Below are 22311 nucleotides of genomic sequence, written 5' to 3'. Positions count from 1 at the left end.
GAAAGGTGAAGGTGCAAAACGCAGCTGGGAAGGAGCTCCACCCACTCAATGTGCGATAACGGAGGAGATGAGCTGTAGAGAAAGATGTTTAAGAGGTAGCAACTGTGGGACTATCCAAACAAGGCCATGAAAAGAAATCTGTGGTAGAGAATTAAGAAGATGACATTTAGGCCCTGGCCGGTGTGGCTCAGCTGGTTGAGTGTCATCCTGTGCACAGAAGCATTGCTGGTTCAATTTCCAGTCAAGGCACATGCCCAGGTTGAGGGTTCAATCCCCAGTCGGGGTGTATGTGGGAAACAACTGATCGATGTTTCTTTTTCTCACTCCCCCTCTCCTTCCCTACCCCCTCTCAAATTAATAAAGACTTTTTTTAAAAAAAGAAGACATTTAGAATGGAAACTCACAGGGAAAGAAATGAGCGGGCTAGACCAGCAGGGACACATGCCAGTGTGGGGGAAGCAGAAGCAGAGAAAGGGAAGCAAGGGTGACAGAGGCAAAGCCAGAGCTCGGCCTGGACAAGTGCCCCATCAGATACGTGACCAGAATACATGCTTTTATATGCATTTCACCCCAATGAAAATAGTGTCATATTTTGCCCATCATCGATTTCAATGGAGGTCAACACATTTCTGCCTTCAGTTGTGAATGGAGGTTCAGAGGTCCCCTGAAATACTAACCACCCACATGTTTGCATAGCACCTGAGTACAGGTATAACCCCGAATTTCAGAAGTCTGCTTTATGCAACTTCTACCAGAGGCCTACATTAGTACTTGTTTTTGCTAACCAAAAGAAATCTGAAGAGGATTTTTGCCTTTATGGGAAAAGGTGAAAAGCGAAAATAGCATTTGTTTTGCCTGGCCAGTGTGACTCAGTGGTTGAATGTCAACCTATGAACCAGTCAGGGCACATGCTCCCCCCCACCCCCCCCACCCCCGCCTTTAAGGCTCCCCCAGTAGGGGGCGTGGAGGAGGCAGCTGATCAATGATTCTCTCATTGTTGTTTCTATCTCTCTCTCCCTCTCCCTTCCTCTCTGACATCAATAAAAATATAGTTTTTAAAAAAGAAAACAGCATTTGTTTTGCAGGAAGGCATTCATTATAGAGGCAGCAAGTACCGGAAGCAATGAGAGTGACCCCGCCAAGCTCCTCCCCCAGAAGTCACCCAGCATCTCAGCATCCAGCCCCATAGCTCTGAACTGCATCTATGAGCATCTGTGCTTTACCTCGATTTTATTTTGTGCATCTGTTAGCAAGGTGTGTCCTAAGGTATCAGAAAAGCCTAAGAGAGCTCATAAAGGTGTTATGCTTAGTAAAAAACGACATAATGAAGCATATTTGGTATTTATTGGTGGCTTATGCTTTGTCTTGGAACGTTCAAAATATTTTCCATAAAAATAAATGGTAAGTGCTTCGCTTTATGCCAAGTCAGCTTACAAAAGGTTTCATAGGAATATTCTGCTGTTGATATGGGGGAAACCTGTAACAGACAACGCACTTTCACACCCAGCACTCTGTCCTAATCTATCCTTTAGCCCTTCACTTGAGAGGAAGTGCTCTCTGGGCCTCACTTTTTCATCTTTGGACCAGAGATGAGATACCCCTCTGGCAGGCTGTGAATAACATGGAATTGCCTTCCATTCGCATCCCCCCTCGCCACAGCATTTTTAAAAATGAAATGTTTTAGGCAAACAGAATAGATAAAATGCTATAATAAATACCTTTTATAACAAATATTACTCAGAATGCCATGTTCTTTTTCTGTAATTTGCTTCTTCATTCAACATATTTTTTAGATTTCTTTACATTAATGTAGATAGCTCTGATTTGTATATTTTAAATCCTATATCCCATCATACCATATAGCATTTAAAATATACTAGAATTTATATTTTCACTTTTGTAAGCACTTAGATTGCTTCAATTTTTCACCACTACAATGTTGCAATGAACTTTCTGTCTATGTCTCTTTGTGTGTATATATATATATATTAAAGCTGGGGAATCTATGTAGGTAGGACGGAAGTGCAGAATTAGGGACTTAACATGTCTTTGGCTTTACTAAACACTGTCAAATGGTTCTTCAAAGTGGTTTTTCCAGATAAGAATGTGTTTCCTCTGTGCCGAATCTTTTAAAAAAAAACCTCCTACTGCCCTTCTAGGTCCCCTTGTTTCATTCATTGCACACCAATGCATTTTCAATTCCTTCGGTCCTTCCACAAATATTTATTAAATGGAGCAGCCAGCTGGAAAGGGTCTAAACCAGCGATTTTCAGCCGGTGTGCTGAAAGAATTTATAAAACATGTAATATCTGACTGTTTAGTCAGGGGCAGTGACCTCTTTTCCCTTAGATTGTCAAATAAAAAAATGACAACAGCCAACACCACAATAGCCGTCTGGTTTGAATGAGTCAAAATTATACCTTTTTTTTGGTCAGATGGGCAAAAAAAATATATTTTGTGTGTGTCATAGAATTTTAGTAGTTAGTTTATGTGTGCCATGAGATGAAAAAGGTTGGAAAATCGCTGGTCTAAACCATGGCACAGATAGCGGGGTGGAGAGGTGAGGATGAATGCAAGAGCTATTTCTGAGGAGGAACAGATAGCATTTGGTGACCAGCTATATGCAAGAGAGGAGGGATATTAACAGAGTCCCCAATGTCTCTGGCAGGGCTGATTGGGTAGGTGGTACAATTACGTGAGATATGAAACACTCAAAGAACAGCAATTCTTGAGAGAAAACTGAATCAACAGTGTCAAATGTGACCAGGTCATTGGTGATTTAGAGGAGTTTCATAAAAAGCCTTGAAAGAGTGAGTGGGAGAGGAATTGGAGCTGTGGTTCAAGGGTGATGGGTGGGGAAGCCCAGTGGGAGGTGGGGATCAGGGTGTGGAGCAGGGTGCCCCTCTTCCCACAAAGACATAATCATGTTCATCTGTAGAGAAGGAGCTGGCGGTAGAGAGGGAGAGATTACAGGGCAACTGAGAATAGATATGATCAATGGCAAGGTTACAGCTAAGCAAATACCTCTGAACTCTAAATTATGGAGAATCAGTGTGATTTATTTATCTTTTATGGAGAGATTGTCTGTTGACTGGGAAAAGATCAGGTCAAATTTCATGCTTGGACATCATATTAATTAATAGCTAACACTTAATTATATTTACTGTGTGACAAGCCCTGGGCTAAGTATTTTACTCACAGTAATTCATTTTCCTCATAACAACTCTCAAGGCAGGCCACTATTGTTAGCCTTACTTACAAGTGAGGAGAGTGAGGCAGCGTCACTCGTGACTTTCCCCAGGTCACACAGTGGCGAGGGGCAGAGCTGGTAATTGAACCAAGGCAGTCAGGCTCTGAAGCCCATGCTGCAAACCACTGCTCCACACTGTCTTTCAACACGCCATCATCGCTTATCAGGGATTAAACATGAATAGCCATGCCTGGTAAGTGTAGCTACATATGTTCCTCACACTTCTGGTGGTCTTGCAGTCAAAGGTATTTTTTAAAGTTCTTACCTGCAAAAATCAGATGGGAAGACATAAAGGACTTCGTCTTTCGTTATCAGTGGGTGGAAAGTATCACCATCTGTCCCATTAATCATATTGCATTTGTCTGTTGTCCACCAGCCAAGTGACCTGGGATTGATAAGCACAAGAAAGAGTCAAGAGGATCAAATTTGATTTTAGTGCTTTGTTTTTTTCTTCAAATGATCAGGACTTTTCAAGACTCAACTAGGAGGAGCAGGCTATCCACAGAACCTCATTCACATGCGACACAAGGGTGATATTGGTGAGGGATTGAATCAAGATGGGCAAAATAGGCTCCTGACCCTCAGATCAATTTTGATGGAGGCAAAAGCCCAAAATCCCTTTTTCTTTCCTGAAAAAGGGTATCCTACATAGAAGTTTAGAAATACCCGTTTACTTAAAACAATGATCTACTTTAGCATTATTAATAGCCTGACAGACAAGCTCTGGACAGATATGTTCATCTCTTAATATTCATGACAGAGCATTAACTCTGTCTCCCCTCGGAACAGGTCTCTGTCCCAAATTAATGGGGAGCTTCTCTTGGGTGTCAAGAGACAATTGGTTAACTGGAAGATAGTCCTAAGGAATTTATACAAATACTAGTGGCCGGGTGCACAGATTCGTGCACATTGAAAGGAAATTAATTAGAAGAAAGATTCGTGTGATAATTCATTACTGAAAAAAATTACATGTCAAAATAGTACATATAATATAGTATTATAAAATTAAAACACGCATGAGATTGGTGCCAGCGAAAGCTTTATATGTATCGTGCATGTGCAAGTCAACATTTATTTTTAAATTGCCAGTGCGCATCATATGTACAGGCTGGTCAGACGGTCAATGTACAGTCGGATGTATGTATAGTCAGTCACTTAGCCTTTTATATATATAGACAAGCTCAGAAAAATTAAAAATGAGAGGATTAAAATACAGAGAATAGATGGAGAAACTCCAATAAATGTTTAATAGTTTTTTTCTTTTGGGGGGAGGGAGCAAACAGAGCAAATTACAGCGAAGCAGTAAGTGAAGTGATAATTTCTGAAAGTTTTTCTTCAAAATTTAAGAAAGATATGAGGCCTTGGATTGAAAGTATGTCCCAAGGGCCAAACAGGATAAATACAAATAAATTCAAATCTGTATATGTTGTAGTAAAAGTGCAAAAGACCAAGGAAAGAGAGAGACATCAAAGTCAATGGAGTAATCCTACCTAGTAATAGACAAATATGCAAATTGACCGTACCTTCGCTATGCCCACGATTGGCCAGGAGGCGCGGGGGGGTCGGGACTCGGGGTGGCCAGTGTAGCTGATTGGGCCGGTGGGACGCTGAGCTGCGTCGCCAGCGGTGGCGCGAGCTCAGCGTCTGCGCCATGGCTGTGCTGAGGCACAGAAGGGGCCTCTGGGGCAGCGAGCTCACTTCCCGCTGCGCGGACCATCAAAAGCGGGGAGCTGGGTGCCTGTCCACTCAGGCAGCAGGCCTTTAAGAAGCCTCCGCCGCGCCGGAGGCTTCTGAAAGGCCTGGTGCACCAGCGGACAGGCACCCAGCTCCCCGTGATCAAAAGTGAAAGCGTGTAGGGGACCCTACACGTGCATGATTCAATCATGCACTGGGCCTCTAGTATCTTCATAATTTTGAACTGTCAACCTAGAATTCTATACCTAACTAGTCATTTAAAACTGAGAGTGAAGTTTAGACATTTTAAAATATGTGAAGTCTAAGAACATTTGCCACCTACAGATCCTTTCTTAAAAAAACTACGGATGCAGGGTTTCTCAACCTATTAACCCTATTGATGTTTTGAGCCTGTACATTGTAGGATGTTTAGCAACGTCCCAGGTTTCTACCAGTAGATACCAGTAGCACCTCCCAGTTGTGACAACCAAAAATGTGTCCAGACATCACCAAATGTCCCCTGAGGGCGCAAAACTGCCTCTGGTTGGGCACCGCTGTATGAATGGATACTCTTCAGCAAGAAAATTAAACCCGGAGGAAGATTTGGGAAAGAAAAAAAATTAGGAAAATAAAATATGTTGGCATTTAATTATGTATTTACCATAAAAATGAACTTTTAAATTACATTTGCCTTCCTAAGAAGGTAAAATAAGTCACAGACAAGAATAATAGAGTGTGTGTGTGTGTGTGTGTGTGTGTGTGTGTGTTTTAAGAAATGAGTAAAGTTATTGTCCTATTTGGAAGGAGAAAAAAGACAATAGATAGCTTTAGATTTTGTTAGAAAAAAATATTGTTAAATATGAATCATAAAAATCTAAGGATAGAATGGATATAAACCAGAAAAAATAAGACCAAATATATTAAATAAGATAGCATTATATCATATATGTATCAGTAATTATAACACACATATAAAAGGATTAAATTATTTTATTAAAAGACTGAAAAAAATACAGAATGGGTTTAAAACAAAAACCAGCTACATCCTGTTTACAAGTAAATTTCCCTTCCAGCCCAGTGCCCCAGTCGGTAAGTCACTGTTCCCCCTAGGTAAGTCACTGTTGCCCATTTCTTATATATTCTTTCAGGAGTCTTATATATTCGTGTGTGTGTGTGCATGCTTACAAATATGTTTATGTACATGATTTTTTAAATTAACTTTTTATTTAAAAACAGTTCGATATTTACAGAAAAGTTATGAAGATACTACAGAGAGTTTTCCTATATTCCACACCAGTTTTTTTGCCTGTATTTCTGGGAAGCTTAGAAATAAATTTAAAGTTCAAGAACAGAACCCCTCTTACCTCAGTCCCTGAAGAATAGCCTTGTTTTCTTTCAAAGGTTTCTAATTTCTCTAACTTTAAGCAATTACCTTGTTTTATAGGTAGCTTTAGCTCCTTTTTGGAAGTAATTTGTTTATATTATAAATATTAAAATAATATTTTTGAAATACTATCATCCTGAACTCAAATGTATTTCATCTTTTAAAAAAATAATACAGCCCCGGTCGGATTATTGGTTGGAGCATCGTCCCGTACACCAAAAGGTGGTGGGTTTGATTCCTGGTCAGGGCACATACCTAGGTTGTGGATTCCATCCCCATTCAGGGCAGATACAGGAGGCAATCTGTCGATGTTTTTCTCTCCCATGGATCTCTCTCTCTCTCTCTCTCTCTCTCTCTCTCTCTTTCTCTCTCTCTCTCTCTCCTCCTCCTCCTCCTCTCCCTCTCCCCCCCCCCTTTCTCCCCACTCCTCTCTCTAAAATCAATAACTATATCCTCAGGTGAGGACTTAAAAATTAATAAAAATTTTAAAAAATAACACAAACAATCCACAATCATTAAATTAAATTAAAAAGAGAACGTCTTCCATTCCCCACAGAACAAGCAGTGGTTTGAAAAGTATCGGGGCTGCAGCTGCACATGACTCCCAAGTGGGAGAGTGATCTTCAACCATCAACATTCAGTTTGTCAGGTGCATTATCCCAATCTTGATTTTTAAAATAATATTTTACATACTTACAGATTTTCATCCCCAAAATGACAGTGTTAAAACATTTTTTTGAAAGAATATGGAAGTGGACATTCAGTTTAAATAAAAATTGAAAAATAATTACACTGATGAATCATTAGACTTACGTTTTTCCATTCCATTCCACAATCTTTGAAAAGTTAAGGTAATTGTCTTCTCCAGTTAGAAAAACATAGTCTCCATCATTAGTCCCATTTTTCTGAAAATAAGTGGATATGATCATTTAAAGTAACGTGATGGTTAACTTTGTGTCAACTTGGATGGGCTATGGTGCCCAGTTGTTTGGTTAAACACTAGCCTAGATGAAGGGTTACAGGTTCGATTCCCCGTCAAGGGCATGTACCTAGGTTGCAGGTTTGATCCCCGGCCCCAGTCTGGGCAAGTGTGGAAGGCAACCAATCAATGTGTCTCTCTCACATAGATGTTTCTCTCTCTCTCTTTCTCTCTCTCCCCCTCCTCTCCCTTCCACTCTCTCTAAAAGTCAGTGGAAAAATATCCTTGGGTGAGGATTAATAAATCTCTCTAAATATAGATATAGATATATATCTCTCTTTGATTCTCTTTCTCTGGAGAACTCTGATTGATACAGTAACTAACAAATTTAATCTTCATGAAGCTGCCCTAGTTGAGCCTAATTGCTACATGAGACTGAACCTGAACTAGAGAATAGAGGGAGGAACTACTGAACACAGATTACTACATGACCCCCCAAATCCCACTCCTATGTATATACCCAAGAGATTTCCATTTTAAGGTACATATTCAATGTTCATAAAAAATCTGTATACAAATGTTCATAGCAGCATAATTCACAATAGCCAAAAAGTAAAAATAACCCAAATACCACTTAACTGCTGAATGGATAAACAAAGTGTGGTATATCCATACAATGGAATATTACTTGGCCATAAAAAGGAATGAAGTGCTGATACATGCTACAACATGGATGGGCCTTATAAACTTTATACTAAATAAAAGAAGCCAGAGCAAAGATCTTGTATTGTATGACTTCATTTATATGAATGTTCAACTTGCATATGAATGTCCAACTGCCAGAGATGGTTCCAACTCAGAGGTGGTGCCCCTTGGCCTCCATCTGTATAATGCACATGTGTGTCAAGATTTTAATTTTATTTTTTGCCTAATAAAGCCACACTGCAGTCCCAAATCCCCTTCCTCTCTGGCTCTGAGGAAGCTCCCACACAGAGAACCTGCTTCCCTCCTCTCCCCTCTCCTCCCCTCCCCGCTCTTCCCTTTCCCTCTCCTCCCTTCTTCTGTCCCTTCCCCTCCCTTCTTCTCCCCTCCCTCCCCCTCCCCTCCCCTCCTCTCCTCTGTGGCCCAGGCCAGCCTGCCCTTCACTCAGAACTAGGCAATCCAGCTCCTCACAGGGGCAGGAGGCAGGCTGGGCAGAAAGGGGGCTTACTTATGTTTTGTTTCAAAAACAAACCCCACAAAACCTTATTTTTCATCATCCTCTCAACTAATGGGAACTACAATTAGTATTTGGTCTGTTTTCAGTCTTTTTTCTACACAAGACATGTTTATAGAACTAAGATATATTTATATGTAATATGTACATTTATATTTACACAATTTTATACATATCTACAATTGTATATACACATATGCAAATTTTTTACTTAGGCATAAAATTTATTTCCCATGTTATCAAAATTCTTTATAGATATAATTTAATGACTCCATGACAGTATGTGAAAATAATTTACTTAACCATTCTCCTATTATTGGATATTTAGTTTTGAGGTTTTTTGCTACTATAAATAATGCTGTATGAATATATTTATGCCTAACAAAATTTTCAGTACTTTTGTTTTCTAAACAGACCGCTAAAAGTGAAATTACTAGATAATAGGAACGTTTTTAAGCCGTTTGATACATATTATCAAGCTGCTCAAGGTCACCCAGCTGGAAAGTGGTGGAAGTAGCAGTATAAATCAGTTTAGTTCCCCAAATGGCTTTTGTTAAACTTTGCTAACTGGAGGAACAAAAAACCCCACAGTTTCTTGCTTCTTTCTGCATTTCTGTATTCACTGAGGTTGAACTCTTTTTTCCTATCATTCAGCTGTATACCTTAAAAGCACGCACACCCTCTGTGAAGTCTCTTTTCATGTTTTGGTTTTTTTGTTTGTTTGTTTTGCCTACTTGGGGTCTTTTTTGTCACTTAACTTTATTTTGCCAGCTATGTTAATATATCAACATGGCCCATATACATCATGGCCATGTCATGTTCCATATATGAAATTTACGTGACTTTAAGAAATGAGGCAGGACTTTCTTTAAGAGCAGCGGTGTGAACATTATAACTTGGTTGAAAATTCAAATACCCCGTGTCGAAAAATGCTGAACCACCAATTTAAAAAATGCATGTATGTTGCTTCTTGAACTCCTCCACTTAACTCAGATGTGGCTAAGTGGTTACGTGTTTAAATGTTTCAGAGTAACTCAAAAAGGGTTCTCCCCAGCTGTTACCTGCCCAGGAATCACCCACTGAATGTGATGCTTCCCTGTCTCTCACTAGAACTTTACTTTGAGGACAGCCAGGACAACTAGGTTATGTGTTACTGTGGTGGGGATGTTGAGGTGGGTACAAGGAGCACATTACTGCAGGAGGTGGAGAAATGTTCCGAGGATGTGACTACAACACTCATACCACTAGCATGCCATAAGCAACACCCGTCCTCCTGGTAGAATTGGCTAGGCTGCCTGACGTCTCAAAGATACTTCTCAGCAACTAGAATTTCATACATCAGAGAATACACACTCAGTGGGAGGCGCTTGAACTCTCTTATATCAAGGAGAACAGAGGTACCCTAAAATCAGCAGGTACAGATATGCTGATTGGCCATGCAATAATCAAACAAGAGTATCTGACAGGTAACTATTTCCCTCTTTCTCAGGAGCTCTGTGAATTCACCTTATTCTACCCTGCCCCTCCTCTCGGGCCTCCCCGCACTAATTGTTTGTTGTTTCCGCATTAAAGTCTTTGAAGGAAAAGTGTTTGATGGTGTTAACTAAGGGTGAGCAGGTGAACAGGCATACAGGCCTAGGTATCAGAGGCAAATGTTGGCAGAAACCCTAGGATTGAGGAAAGGTTTGAGGCCAGGGTTGGGTGGATGCAGAACTCCACAGACTATCCAGGTCACTGGATAAACTTCTGTGCTTCTGGCTAAAGAGTTAGTATTTGGCCAGAGCAGATGAAAAACTAAACAAAAACATTGTCTTTCTTCTTCTTCTTCTTTTCCTTTTTTCCAACAACACTACAGAGAGTTTATTTGGCTCCAAAACAAAAACAGATACCAGTCATTCATATTAATTCAGAGTCATTTTTTTGAGCCAGTCATGAAAGGGAAAAAGAATAATGGTTCCTGCCATGGCTGGTGTGTTCAGTGGTTAGAGTGTTGGCCCACACACCGAATGGTCGCAGGTTTGATTCCAGGTCAAGAGCACATACCTGGGTTGCAGTTCATTCCCAGCCCCGCGCCCCCCATCCCCCAGCCCCCGTCGGGGTGCATGCGGGAGGCAACCAGTTGATGTGTCTCACATCGATGTTTCTTTCTCTCTCTCTCCCCTTCCTGCCTCTCTTCCTCTCTCTCTCTGAAAAAGCAATGGAAAAGATATCCTGAGGTGAGGATTAACAAACAAACAAATAAACAAACAAATAATGGTTCCTGAAGTGTGTATTGCAATGAACTCAGAGTTTGAAAAGCACTTTTATGGACCTCTCACTTAGCCATTTCAAACCAACCTTGGAAGTGTGGTCACTGCTAGTCTCAAGTTAGGAATGATAAAACTGAGGCTCAGAAAAGTCCCATACCTATTAAAAGAAGAAGTCAAAATGCAAATCTAGGCCCTCTGATTCTAAGTTTTTTGTGTTGTTGTTTTTTTCTGAATGTGGGAAATCCACGGAAGCTGAGTGATGGCAGAGGGCTTTCCACGAAGGGGCCTTGTAGAGGCCCAAACCATCAGTGAGACTTGGCATTGAACACTGAAATGTATGATGGGTTGAAAGATCGCACCTAATTGATGGCTCAGCCACACTACGTACAGGGTGTCCCCAAAAATGCATACACACTTTGAATAATTATTAATTCCAATGGGTTAGATCTAAAAAGAAAGAAACATTGGAATTAATAATTATTCAAAGTGTGCATACATTTTTTGGGGACACCCTATATTTTCACAGCTACACTCATTCACAGTCAGCACTGGCAGCACATCATGGGAGAAGTACCCCGTCCCCACCCCCCCCCCCCCCCCGTCCCCCCGCTCCCCGCGACTAAAACACGTTCTTATTTTTTGCATATAGTACAAGACATCTAGAATTTTGGTCTCCTAGAAGAAACTCAAAGTGAAGATGAAGTCTGGCTTGGGGTACCCCCTCAGCTGAACAAAGAGGCTCAGAAATAAAAAAAATCCACTTACCCCATAGTACAAGCCAAAATAGGGAGGGATGTCAGGTTTGAAAGGATGGATGAGGGACAAGATCTCATCTTTGTAGCCCCAGAGCAAATCGTGGACCGTGTGCGTCACAAAGAACTCCTGCTGGTAAGCCTTTATCAGGGCCCGGATGACCAACTGGATGATGCCTTGCTGCGCCCATTCCATGGCAGTCTGAGAAGCACAGGCAAATTCAGACAACAGCATACCCACCCGCTCTCCTACTGAGCCTTCAGCTAAGGGAGCTGGAAACTTAAAGGCTGAAATTAAACAGCTGAAAAATTAGCCAACGAACCCCTCTCTGGCTCTGTGTACAAGAATAAAACTCCTCCGTTACTACCCTTTCTCAGCGTTAACAAGTTTAACTGTGATCTCAATGTCCCCATGGCCACCTGGCTATCCCCACACAGCGGGAGGAAAGGGAAAAGCTCTCGTAATTACACTGGCATCTTTGGCCACAAGGTGGTGCCATCTTCCTCCTGCTCGGGGCCAGAGGCTGGGGCCCTCATTATCAACTCCACTCGGGGCTGGGCAGGGCCAGATCTAGGCTGTAAAGTTTTCTAGGCCATGGTCCTCGGTGAGTGGTCACCTAGAAGTTAGTGTGGGAGCCTCAGAGGGGGTTAGTGCAGGTGAACAGGAACGTTTCCTGGGCATCACGTGTATTGTTATTAGATGGAATTGCCATTATAATCAGAGCCCATTGAAATCACTCCAGGCTGTGATCAATAGCCCAGTCCCTCCCTCTATTATTTGGAATGGAGAAAAACAGTCAATATGTATTTTGAGAACTTAAAAATCGTAGGCAGAAATCTAAATTAAGAGGTGGTATGCAAATTCTATTGCTAGTTTCTGAACCAAAGCAAGGGGCAAATAAATATTTTTAAAATTATTAGCTACTCGCCCGGCAGGCATGGCTCAGTGGTTGTACATCAACTTGTGAACCAAGAGGTCACAGTTCGATTCCAGGTCAGGGCACATGCCCTGGTTGCAGTAGGGGGTGTGTGTGCAGGAGGCAGCTGATCAATGATTCTCTCTCATTGATGCTTCTATCTCTTTCTCTCCCTTCCTCTCTCTGAAATCAATAAAAACATTTTTAAAAAATTATTAGCTACTTAAAAAAAATCCTAGAGACATAATTTTATTTACACAAGTGCTGATCCTGAACACACAGCAAGAAATTGTGAAAAGAAATCCTAAAATTTACCTTCCATCACTATTTGAAAAGACCTTGTTTGAAAGACTTCAGAAAACTGTCTAAGATACACTTTAAAGAAGGGCAAGGGAAAACATATTTTTCTTCTTATATATGTATACATATTTTTTAGCATAACTTAGCTCCTAAATATAAAGCCATAATAGCCTTAAGTTAGCTTTTACCTTTCTTCTAAAATCCATAATAATGGTACTTAAAATGCTAACTTACCACTGCCGGAATATTTAGTGTTCTAATTAAGTCACTTTTAGCATCTCCAACAGATAGGTTTTGTACAAAAACATAGGCCTTGTTGCTAACAGCAGATATTGTTGTTCCATTATCGCCAAACTGAATATCCGCTTTGTTTCTGATTTCCCTAAAAGAAAGAAAGAGATTTTGTTTGACAACAGTAACTACTTTAAAATTCAATATGTCCCCTTCTTTCAATCTCAAAGCTATGTCCAATATACTATCCCCAACATAACCATCAGAAAGAGAGACTGCATGCCAATACCGACCCTGTAAAAACTGGAGAGGAACGCTCCAGTTTTATAATGTGAGGAAATAAGGCCCAGGATAGAGTCTTCTCAAAAATCTGTCATTTCCATTCTTTCCCCCCACAATTTGGAAAATGCAATGGTCAAGGGTCACCTTGACCAGGGCATCAAACCAATGAACTCTGGTTATGGTTTGTTCCCAAAATATATTCACGAGGAATACATACAAAATCTGATAGAGGCCGTCCTGTTAAAACACTTGTGCAATTTGCACTTAGCGGGTAGCTACAGCGAAATTTTGATTGCTAGACATTCACTGCCCTTTTTTCTGGCCAGACCCTGATTTTCTTTCCTCTCCTGCACTGGGCAGCGGTGTGGGACCCCAGCTCAACCAGTTCTTTACCCTTTGGCCTCTGCCTCCTGAGCCCAGAGCCTCCAGATGGAAAACACGGTCGAAATACCGGCTTCCTCCAGGGGGCGCACATGAGCGAGGATCCTTGTGCTCCAGAGATCCGGGTCTTTAAAGCTGCCCCGGACCCGGCCTCTTTCTTCCCAGCCGCAGCGTGGAAACTGTAACCCACTTTAGACAGCCTTCACATAAGTTCTCCTTTTAGTTAAATTGGCCAGGGGCAGTTTCTCTCGCTTGCAACCAAAGCCCCCTCCCAGAGAAAGCATAACCCGGTCTCTCTGTAGATGAGAAAAGGGAGATTCAGATGAAGTAACGAGCCCAGGATTGACCAGGAGGTGGCAGAACAAGGTGTAGAATCCTGGTCCCCTGACTTCAGATCCCAGGTTTCCCTGGACTCTAAGGAGAAGTTAATGCAAAGGGACTGGTTAGCAACTGGAGAAGAGGAAATGTCAAAGGCAAATCGCTGCCTCAGCCAAGGCTGGTGCCTGCAGAGGGACATTCCTCTCCACTCCTTCCCATCCAGAGCCTCCCTGCAGCCAAGGGGAAGAGGGAAGGACTTCTCAGGGCGCACCCACGTATAAACAGGGCCCAGGACCCCACACTGGCCTAGCTGGCCACTAAGAAACTAGAAGTAGAAAAAATAACCCCAGGGTGGACACCAGTTTGCACACAAAGAAAGCCGGGCCAGGGAGCAAAGAGCTGGGATTCATCATCCGGCCAAAAAACCCCAGGGATCAACTCTGCCAAGTTTTCTAACTAATGACGAAAACGGATGACCTTGCTAAAGCCTTTTTTTTTATTTTTCCCTGAGCCCTGGGTCATGAACCTAGGGGCCTGAATAATTCCAACCCTACAGCCTGCATCATTTCTGTTTATTTATGTGTGCTGACTCTGGGGGGACTTTTAGGATGTTTTCTTTACAGCTCACCCTGTAAGAACCTGATGTTTTAAAGGGAACCTGAGCATGGGGGCTCTAATCACTTTAAGCCTTGTCACTTGACTGGGTTTCGCAATACATTTTAAAAAGTCAAAGCCATGGTTTCCCAAACCACAAAAATATTGAATTCACTTGGCAGGCACCAAGGGAACGTGACAGGCCACTCACAGCTAACCACATGACTTCCCCTCGACCTCCCGCCACCCTCAGGCATGCCCAGCTCTCGGCTTTTGCAGAGTGGGCTAACCGAAGGGAAGATGGTGCCCTGGATGTCAGAGGTGGCCCCCCGCTCTGCAGAGGCCAAGGAAACCAAGGAGAGAGGTGGCGAGGGGCCTCTCTCAGAACCACATGCAGCCATGTAGTCCGAGGAGCCCAGCCCGGGGAAACCCAAGCACTCCGTCACGGCGGCAACAATACCAGCAAGTCTGGTTACCCAGCTGGTCAGCCACAGTCAACCAGAGCGGGGCGGCCTTCTAGGGGACAGCGGACTGAGAGCAAGAAGTGAACAATCACTGCTTTACAGTGTCTGCCAAGACCAAAGAAGCTTCTAGAAATAGAAACAAAAGCATTTTTGTGTGTTTTTTTAAAGGCAAAGCGAACCTTTGGCCTACCAGGGGTCCTCAGACTTTTTAAACAGGGGGCCAGTTCACTGTCCCTCAGACGGTTGGAGGGCCGGACTATAGTTTTAAAAAAAACTATGAACAAATTCCTATGCACACTGCACATATCTTATTTTGAAGTAAAAAAACAAAACGGCAAAAACACCTGCATGTGGCCCGTGGGCCGTAGTTTGAGGACGCCTGGCCTAGACAATTAATTAAGAAACCATGTTTCAAAGTGCCTGGTATGGTCCCTGGTGCTGAGCAGATGCCAATAAATCCTGGTGTTGAAGGCCCAGGACATTCCAGGCTCAGACGACAGCTTAATATTTGTTATTCCCCCTGGTGGCCCTAGTCACTAAGAAAAGGTTGGGTTACACTCCATCGGGCAGGAAAAGACCTGGTTGATTTTAGAGATAATTCATTTTAAATCATTTTTTTAATCAGTTCTTTAACAAGTTAAAGAAGGTGCACAAATTCATGCACAGGCCCTCCCCGGCCCTGATTGTGCACTGGTGGGGTCCCTCAGTCCGGCCTGTGCCCTCTTGCAATCCGGGACCCCTCGGGGGATGTGGGAGAGCCATTTTCGGCCCGATCCCTCAGGCCAGGCTGAGGGACCCCGCTGGTGCACGAATTCATGCACTGGGCCTCTAGTACTATCATATAATCCTTATCTTTCGTCACTGTAGTTCTTCATTCACCCAGTGCTCTCTGCTGAGAACCATTCAGAAGTGACTGAGCACAGTGGGCAAAGTGTGGGTTAAGATCTGACTTCCAGGCTCTGCATTCCATTCTGGCTTCACCCGTTACCAGCTCTGTGACTAAGGAGAAGTTACTCATTGCTTCCATGCCTCAGTTTCCTGGGGCAATAACGTACCTTCCTTGTAGGCTCGTGAAGGGTGGAGGGGCCTCCTTGTGGGCAAGTAGAGATAAGAATGTACCTTCCTTTGTAGGGTTGTGGTGAGGATTAAATTTGCATAAGCTTGCCATCCATTTAGAACACTACCACTCACATACTAAGAGCTTAGGAAGCAAGCAGCGAGTAACGTTCTGTGTGAGGGCTTGCACTAAGCTCTGGAGATGGAGAGATGTTAAGAAGAACCTGGTACAGCACAGAGACTTCCATCTAACCAGCTACCTCACACCTGGAGCAGCTACCTCACACCTGGAGCAGCTACCTCACACCGGGACCGTGTTCCACCGACGCCGTCCAGCTGCCGGAGGGACACTCAGAGGAGAGAGGAGGGGCCCCTGGGATGGGAGTCCTGAGGAAGGTGCTGTGCAGGGACACAGTGGGGCTGGTTCTGGAAGGAGCAGGCTTCCCCCGGTTGAGGGGCTTCCAGGCAGGCAGCACAGCAGAGAGCACAGGTTCCACTGGGCAGTGGAGGGTGAGGAAACTGGTCCTGGGGGAGGATGAGTAGCCTGCAGCGCAGGGCACGGCTGAGCTGACCAGAGAGAGGATGGAGACGTGAAGTCACAGGGTGGATGAGCCACCAGGGAGCAAGGGCAGCGGCGGGAGGCAGGCCTCAGGGAGGGCGCTGAGCAGCACAGGGTGTAACTTTCCGTTACCACTGCCTGGTCCACTACGTGAGGGACTGAACCCCGAGAGCTCAGAGCAGGGTGCTGAGAAAAAGCGCAGGTGGGGCGGGGACGGTGTGGCCCACATTCGTTGGGTGTGGGCAAGAAGCATCTTCACTCCTGAAGACGGAAATGGTCCTCCGTCCTCGCAGCGGTACCTGGACCCACCTGGCCAGCGCCCGCAAGTCACTCAGGACAACCATTTGGAACTCACAAGTACCTGGTCATCACCTTTTGTGCAGGGCAAGGTGGGGGGAATCTTTTTCTACTTTTCTTACCTCTGAGCGGGTCAAAGATTTTTTTTTTAGAAACTTACCTAAAGACGCTGTTTCTGTTTTGAGAAAGAAGTGGTATCAGAGAAGAGTGAGCCAGGTTTAAAAAATATTTTAATAATGGAAACAATAACCTTAGAATTTCTAAATTTTCCATCATCTCTCTGATATTTAAAAAAAAATGTATTCAGCGTGGCTCTGAGATGAGTAAAGGATCGAAGGGCTAACCGTCAGAATTTGGAAGATTAAACAAAGTTCCTACCTTTGCTAAATTGCAAGGAGACAATTAAGTCCTTAAGAAATTAAATCTAAAAAAATAGAACTACAAGAAAATAGACCTGAACATCAAACCTTTGAAGGGAATAGGACTTTTTAAGCTCAAAAATGATAGAAAAGTTCATATAGGAATGGATTTCACTATATGTAAAAATTAACATAAAAAAGGCAAAGGATAGAAAAACAGTTGCCACAACTGTAACAAAGGGTTAATGTTGTTGCGTGTAAGGTTTACAGAGTGGCACGGACAACCAGAATCCAAACGGGCACACGGGCAAAGGACAAGAACTCAGAGTGTGGAAATACCATCAGTTGGCAAACATGAGGAGAACATTCAATCCACGTGGTAATCAAAGAATGAAATGAGAACTGGTCTACGTGTCCAAGAAGGGAACGGTTAAATAGTTTTAACACTATTCCTGCTACCTCTTGAATAGTATCACCATTAAAATATCCTATATAATAAAAGGCTAAAATGCAAATAGACCGAATGGTGGAACAACCAAACAACCGGTTGCTATGATGTGTGCTGACCACCCCTGTGGGTGTGTGCAGAACATGGCAGGTGTTGGGCGTGGCAAGATGGTGGAGCAGGTGAGCTGGGGCACCACACCAAGGCGGGGCCTGGTTGCTGACACTGGGGCAAGCCTCTGGTGGTTACTGAAAATTCTTTGCTCCTGTGCACTGCGGTCCTGCCTGGCACTCACACCCACTGCCAGTGCCGACCCTGCTCGCACCTGCAACCGGCACTGGAGCTGCCGCTCACACCTGCTGCCGGTCCCCGGCGCTGGTCCCGATCACTCAGCGCCATCAGTGGATGTGAGGGGTGGCTGCCGGCTCTGACCGCCCCTGAGGGCTTCTCCACATCCCCCTGCTCCTGAAGGGTGATCAGGCAGCAACCACCACTTGCACCTGCTGATGGCGCCGGCCCCACCCACACGTGCTGCTGGTGCCGGCCCCAATCACTCCGTGCTGTCAGTGGGTGCAAGCGGGGCCAGTGCCGTAAGCACATGGGAGCAGTGGCGGTGGGAGCGGGGCTGCCAGCAGACAGGAGATGGGGCGGTGGCAGAAGGGGCCAGGCCGGTTCACGGAGGATGGGCCGAGACCCGCCCCTGTGCCTACCACAGCCTCGCGGCCCACAGTTCCTTTCAAGGTGCACGAGTTCGTGCACTGCGCCCCTAGTATTAGTATAAAACTAAGACATACATGGGAAAATACCTAACATGTAGTATTAAAAGAATATACATGTTATGTACATGTGTATGTATAACGCATGTACAGACAGTATGAAGACCATATAAAAGTAAAACCCCATGGAGAAATGGCTAAGAAGAGATTCACTCAAATATTCGCATTGGTTATCTTGGTATCCATGAAACTAGGGATAGTAGTAGTTTTCTTACTTACTGCATTTTCAAGTTTCTTTAAAAGATAATGCTATATATGATATTGTATTTGTTGATTATTTCATAATCCAGTATTACTTAATGCTCAACGAATAATGAAAAATACTATGAGATATTTATCCCTCACATCTTTTTCTTTACTGTCAAAGCAGTAATAGGAGCCTACAAGCGAAATGAACAATCCCAACAACAAAACTCAGAAATGGAAAAAGAGGACATGTTTAATGGGATATTGTGAATTTAGCCAATATGTCTTAGAAATAGGAAAGTACTTGAAAGAGCCCTTAGACAATTGATTTTTTTAAATTATTGAAATGTTCAATAATAGGAAAAGAGACCTCACAAAATAGAAAATAAATCTCAAAAAGGATACAGAAGCCTTGAAATATCCTAAGTTGGAAACACATGTTTTGGCAAATATGTCACTAAGCAACAGGAACATGAGACAAATTAGCTTCGTGTCAACAAGCTTATTCCAGGCCTACTCAATGCACAGCTTTCACTAGACCCAGCAATTCCACCTTTGGGTATTTATCTGAAAAAACAAAAACACTAACTTGAAAAGACAGGTTCACCCTTATGTTCACTGCAGCATCCTATATAATAAAAGAGTAATATGCAAATCGACTGAACAGTGGAACAACTGGTCGCTATGACGCACACTGACCACCAGGGGGCAGATGCTCAATGCAGGAGATGCCCCCTGGTGGTCAGTGCACTCCCACAGGGAGAGCGCTGCTCAGCCAGAAGCTGGGCTCACAGCTGGCGAGCACAGTGAAGGTGGCGGGAGCCTCTTCCGCCTCCGCAGCAGCACTAAGGTGTCAGTCAGACATCCCCCCAGGGCTCCCAGACTGTAAGAGGGCGCAGGCCAGGCTGAGGGACCCCCCCCACCCCCAGTGCACCAATTTCGTGCACCGGGCCTCTAGTTATGTACAATAGCCAAGATTTGGAAGCAACCTAATTGTCCCTTGGTAAATGAATGGATAAAGCAGTAGTGGTATATTTATATATACAATGGAATACTAGTTAGCCATACAAAGAATGAAATCTTTCCATTTGTGACAACATGGATAAACCTAGAGGGTATTAAGCTAAGTGAAATAAGTCAAACAGAAAAAGACAAATACTATATGATTTCACTTGCATGTGGGATCTGAAAAAACAAAACAAGTAAACAAAACAGGAACAGACTTATAGAAACAGAGAACAAATTGATAGCTGTCAGAGTGGGGGACAGGTAAAAAAGGTGAACTGGAAGAAGAGGTACAAAATTCCAGCTATAAAATAAATAAGGCACAGGATGTGATATACATCATATAGGGAATATAGTCAATAATACTCTTATGACTTTGCACAGTGACAGATGGTAACTAGACTTAGTGTGATGAAAAGATCATAAGGTATATAAATGTCAAATCGCTATGTTGTACACCTGAAACTAATTAATATTGTACTCCAACTATACTTTAAATTTTTAAAAATATATATTTTATTTATTTTTTACAGAGAGGAAGGGAGAGAGATAGAGTTAGAAACATCGATGAGAGAGAAACATCAATCAGCTGCCTCCTGCACACCCCCTACTGAGGATGTGCCTGCAACCAAGGTACATGCCCTTGACCGGAATCGAACCTGGGACCCTTGAGTCCATAGGCCAACGCTCTATCCACTGAGCCAAACTGGTTTCGGCTAATTAAATTAAAACAAACAAACAAACAAACAAAAAAACAAAACCTTCACTGTACACTGCATTACTTAAATCAGATTGACTGGTTTTTACCTACATGTGGAAGTGCCATCATCTTTTTGCAAAAAATTAATATTCTGAACTCATCCATATGTAAAAGTTTTAGAAAACATGCCACTGTACATTGTGTGTCAAATTAATCAGTTCCCCGACAGCCCGCGTGGCTTTCCCTCTCTCTGAGACCCCCCCCCCTCCATCCCCAGGCCAACCCACTACCCAGTTAGGGGCCAGCATGCCTTGCCCTTCTTTGTGCCCCAGGACTGTTTGCACACAATGGACAGTGTCAGCTGCCTCAGCTGGGAGGGAGGCCATGGAACTACCCAACACTGGGGCAGGAGCCCCTGGAATACCTGTATGTGATCTGGCTGAACAATAGCACAATTAGGTCATGGGTGAGAAAAATCACACCCACTAGATCCGGTTGGGAAATGTCTGGCCCCATGGGCTGTATAAGGCCCGTGAAATCATTTGGCCTGGCCCTGACAAGGCATTGGGGGTGAGTTAATTAAATGTTTGACCAAACATAGCAGGCTAATTTTTAAGTTGATAATTTTGTATGGGCCTGGAATGGCCCTTGGCAGAAGAAAGGTTCAGTACCCCTGTAAAAGGCCTGCCAGAGGGGCTGTAAGTCTCCCTAAAAAGCCACCCTTTTCTACAAATCCCAGGTCTCACAACCCACTCAACTCCTGTAGGAACACGGTAGTTTGTACTGAACATGTGAGCGTCCGTTCCCGAAGAAAGGGGTTCATTTTCAGGACCCTCCTCCCCTTTGCTGAGCCTACCCCTGGTGCCTGGGTTCCCCTGATGCAGTCCTGTGGTCCCGGGTGAGCTGTTTGTGTGCTATGGATTGAAACAATTTCTCCTCTTGTGTTTCCTATGATTTAGACCATGGAGGAGGACGTTTCCTTCAGTATTCCACCAATGTTCACTACACTAGATGTTCAGCGTTAACGGACTTGGTCCCTGCCCCTCACGGAGCTTCCAGTACATTGGGAAGAAAGACAGACAGACAAGCCAGTGGCTAAAGTGCACCTAGTCTGTGTCTAATAGACGCACACTAGGGAGAGTGCATCCAAAGGCAGGGCAAGTCGCAGGGGCCAGCCGCATCGGCGTGGAGAGGTGGCAGTGATGAGTTCATTCGTGACAGAGAGAACAGAGCGCACACTGGCCGGTAGCGTGGGGCTTGCAAGTACGTGGAGTATGGTTAGAACTCGGGGTCCAATATGGAAGCCACAAGCCACATGTGGCTGCTATGCACCTCAATGTGGCTAGTTCAAAATTAGGTTTGCTATGAAGTACACATGGGATTTCAAAGACTTACTAGGAAAAGAAGCATGTACTGTGTATTAAGAAGTCTGACTGTTGATTACATGTTGAAATGATACTTTTTTGGGTGGTACTGGGGTAAATAAAATATTAAAATTAATTTCTCCTATCTCTTTGTACTTGTATAAGTGTGGCTACTAGAAAATGTTAAATGATATGCGTGGCTCATGTTACATGAGCTCTGTTGGATAGCTCTGGTTAGAGCATAAAATTCTAGGTTGAAAGTGCCAAAAATAAATTAAAATTAAATAATCAAATCAAGGGGCTAAGTATACAGATGCTCAGGCCGGGACATCGTACAGGGAGAGTCACTAGGACCCGGAGCAGGGAAGGGAAGGGAATGTCAGGTGTGCCCTTGGGAAAGTCACTCTGGCAGCGGATGGACAGATGGACGAGACCAGGGCCAGGGCGGGACAAACACCAGAGGCAGAACTCCTGCAGGCAAAATGAGCCAGTTCAGAGCGACCAGGTGGCCTTCTAATCTCCAGATCAGATCTGCTCTTAGGGTCCTCAACCACCCCTGGGCCCTGGCCCCCGTGTGCGGTGGACCGTTACTCAGATCAATGTTTTTACACACAGAAAATTAAATACCCAGGA

The 22311-nt window shown here is 43.7% G+C and overlaps 1 protein-coding gene across 1 annotated transcript in view; it reads right to left on the bottom strand.

Moving 5' to 3' along the window:
* The window catches only part of SCARB2 (scavenger receptor class B member 2), a 59673-nt gene that overhangs the window by 13797 nt on the left and 23565 nt on the right, over positions 1-22311 (bottom strand). Inside the window, exons 3-6 of the mRNA XM_079770195.1 lie at positions 12896-13043; positions 11458-11646; positions 7122-7213; positions 3516-3635 (exon numbers count right to left, since the gene is read on the bottom strand). Of these exons, the coding sequence (XP_079626321.1) occupies positions 3516-3635; positions 7122-7213; positions 11458-11646; positions 12896-13043 (549 nt within the window). The remainder of the gene's footprint in view (positions 1-3515; positions 3636-7121; positions 7214-11457; positions 11647-12895; positions 13044-22311) is intronic.

This window comes from Cnephaeus nilssonii, assembly GCF_951640355.1.
Source record: "Cnephaeus nilssonii genome assembly, chromosome: 1".
Taxonomy (NCBI): domain Eukaryota; kingdom Metazoa; phylum Chordata; class Mammalia; order Chiroptera; family Vespertilionidae; genus Cnephaeus; species Cnephaeus nilssonii.
The sequence above is the reverse complement of the archived record's forward strand: the minus strand, read 5'-3'. Positions and strand labels throughout refer to the sequence as shown.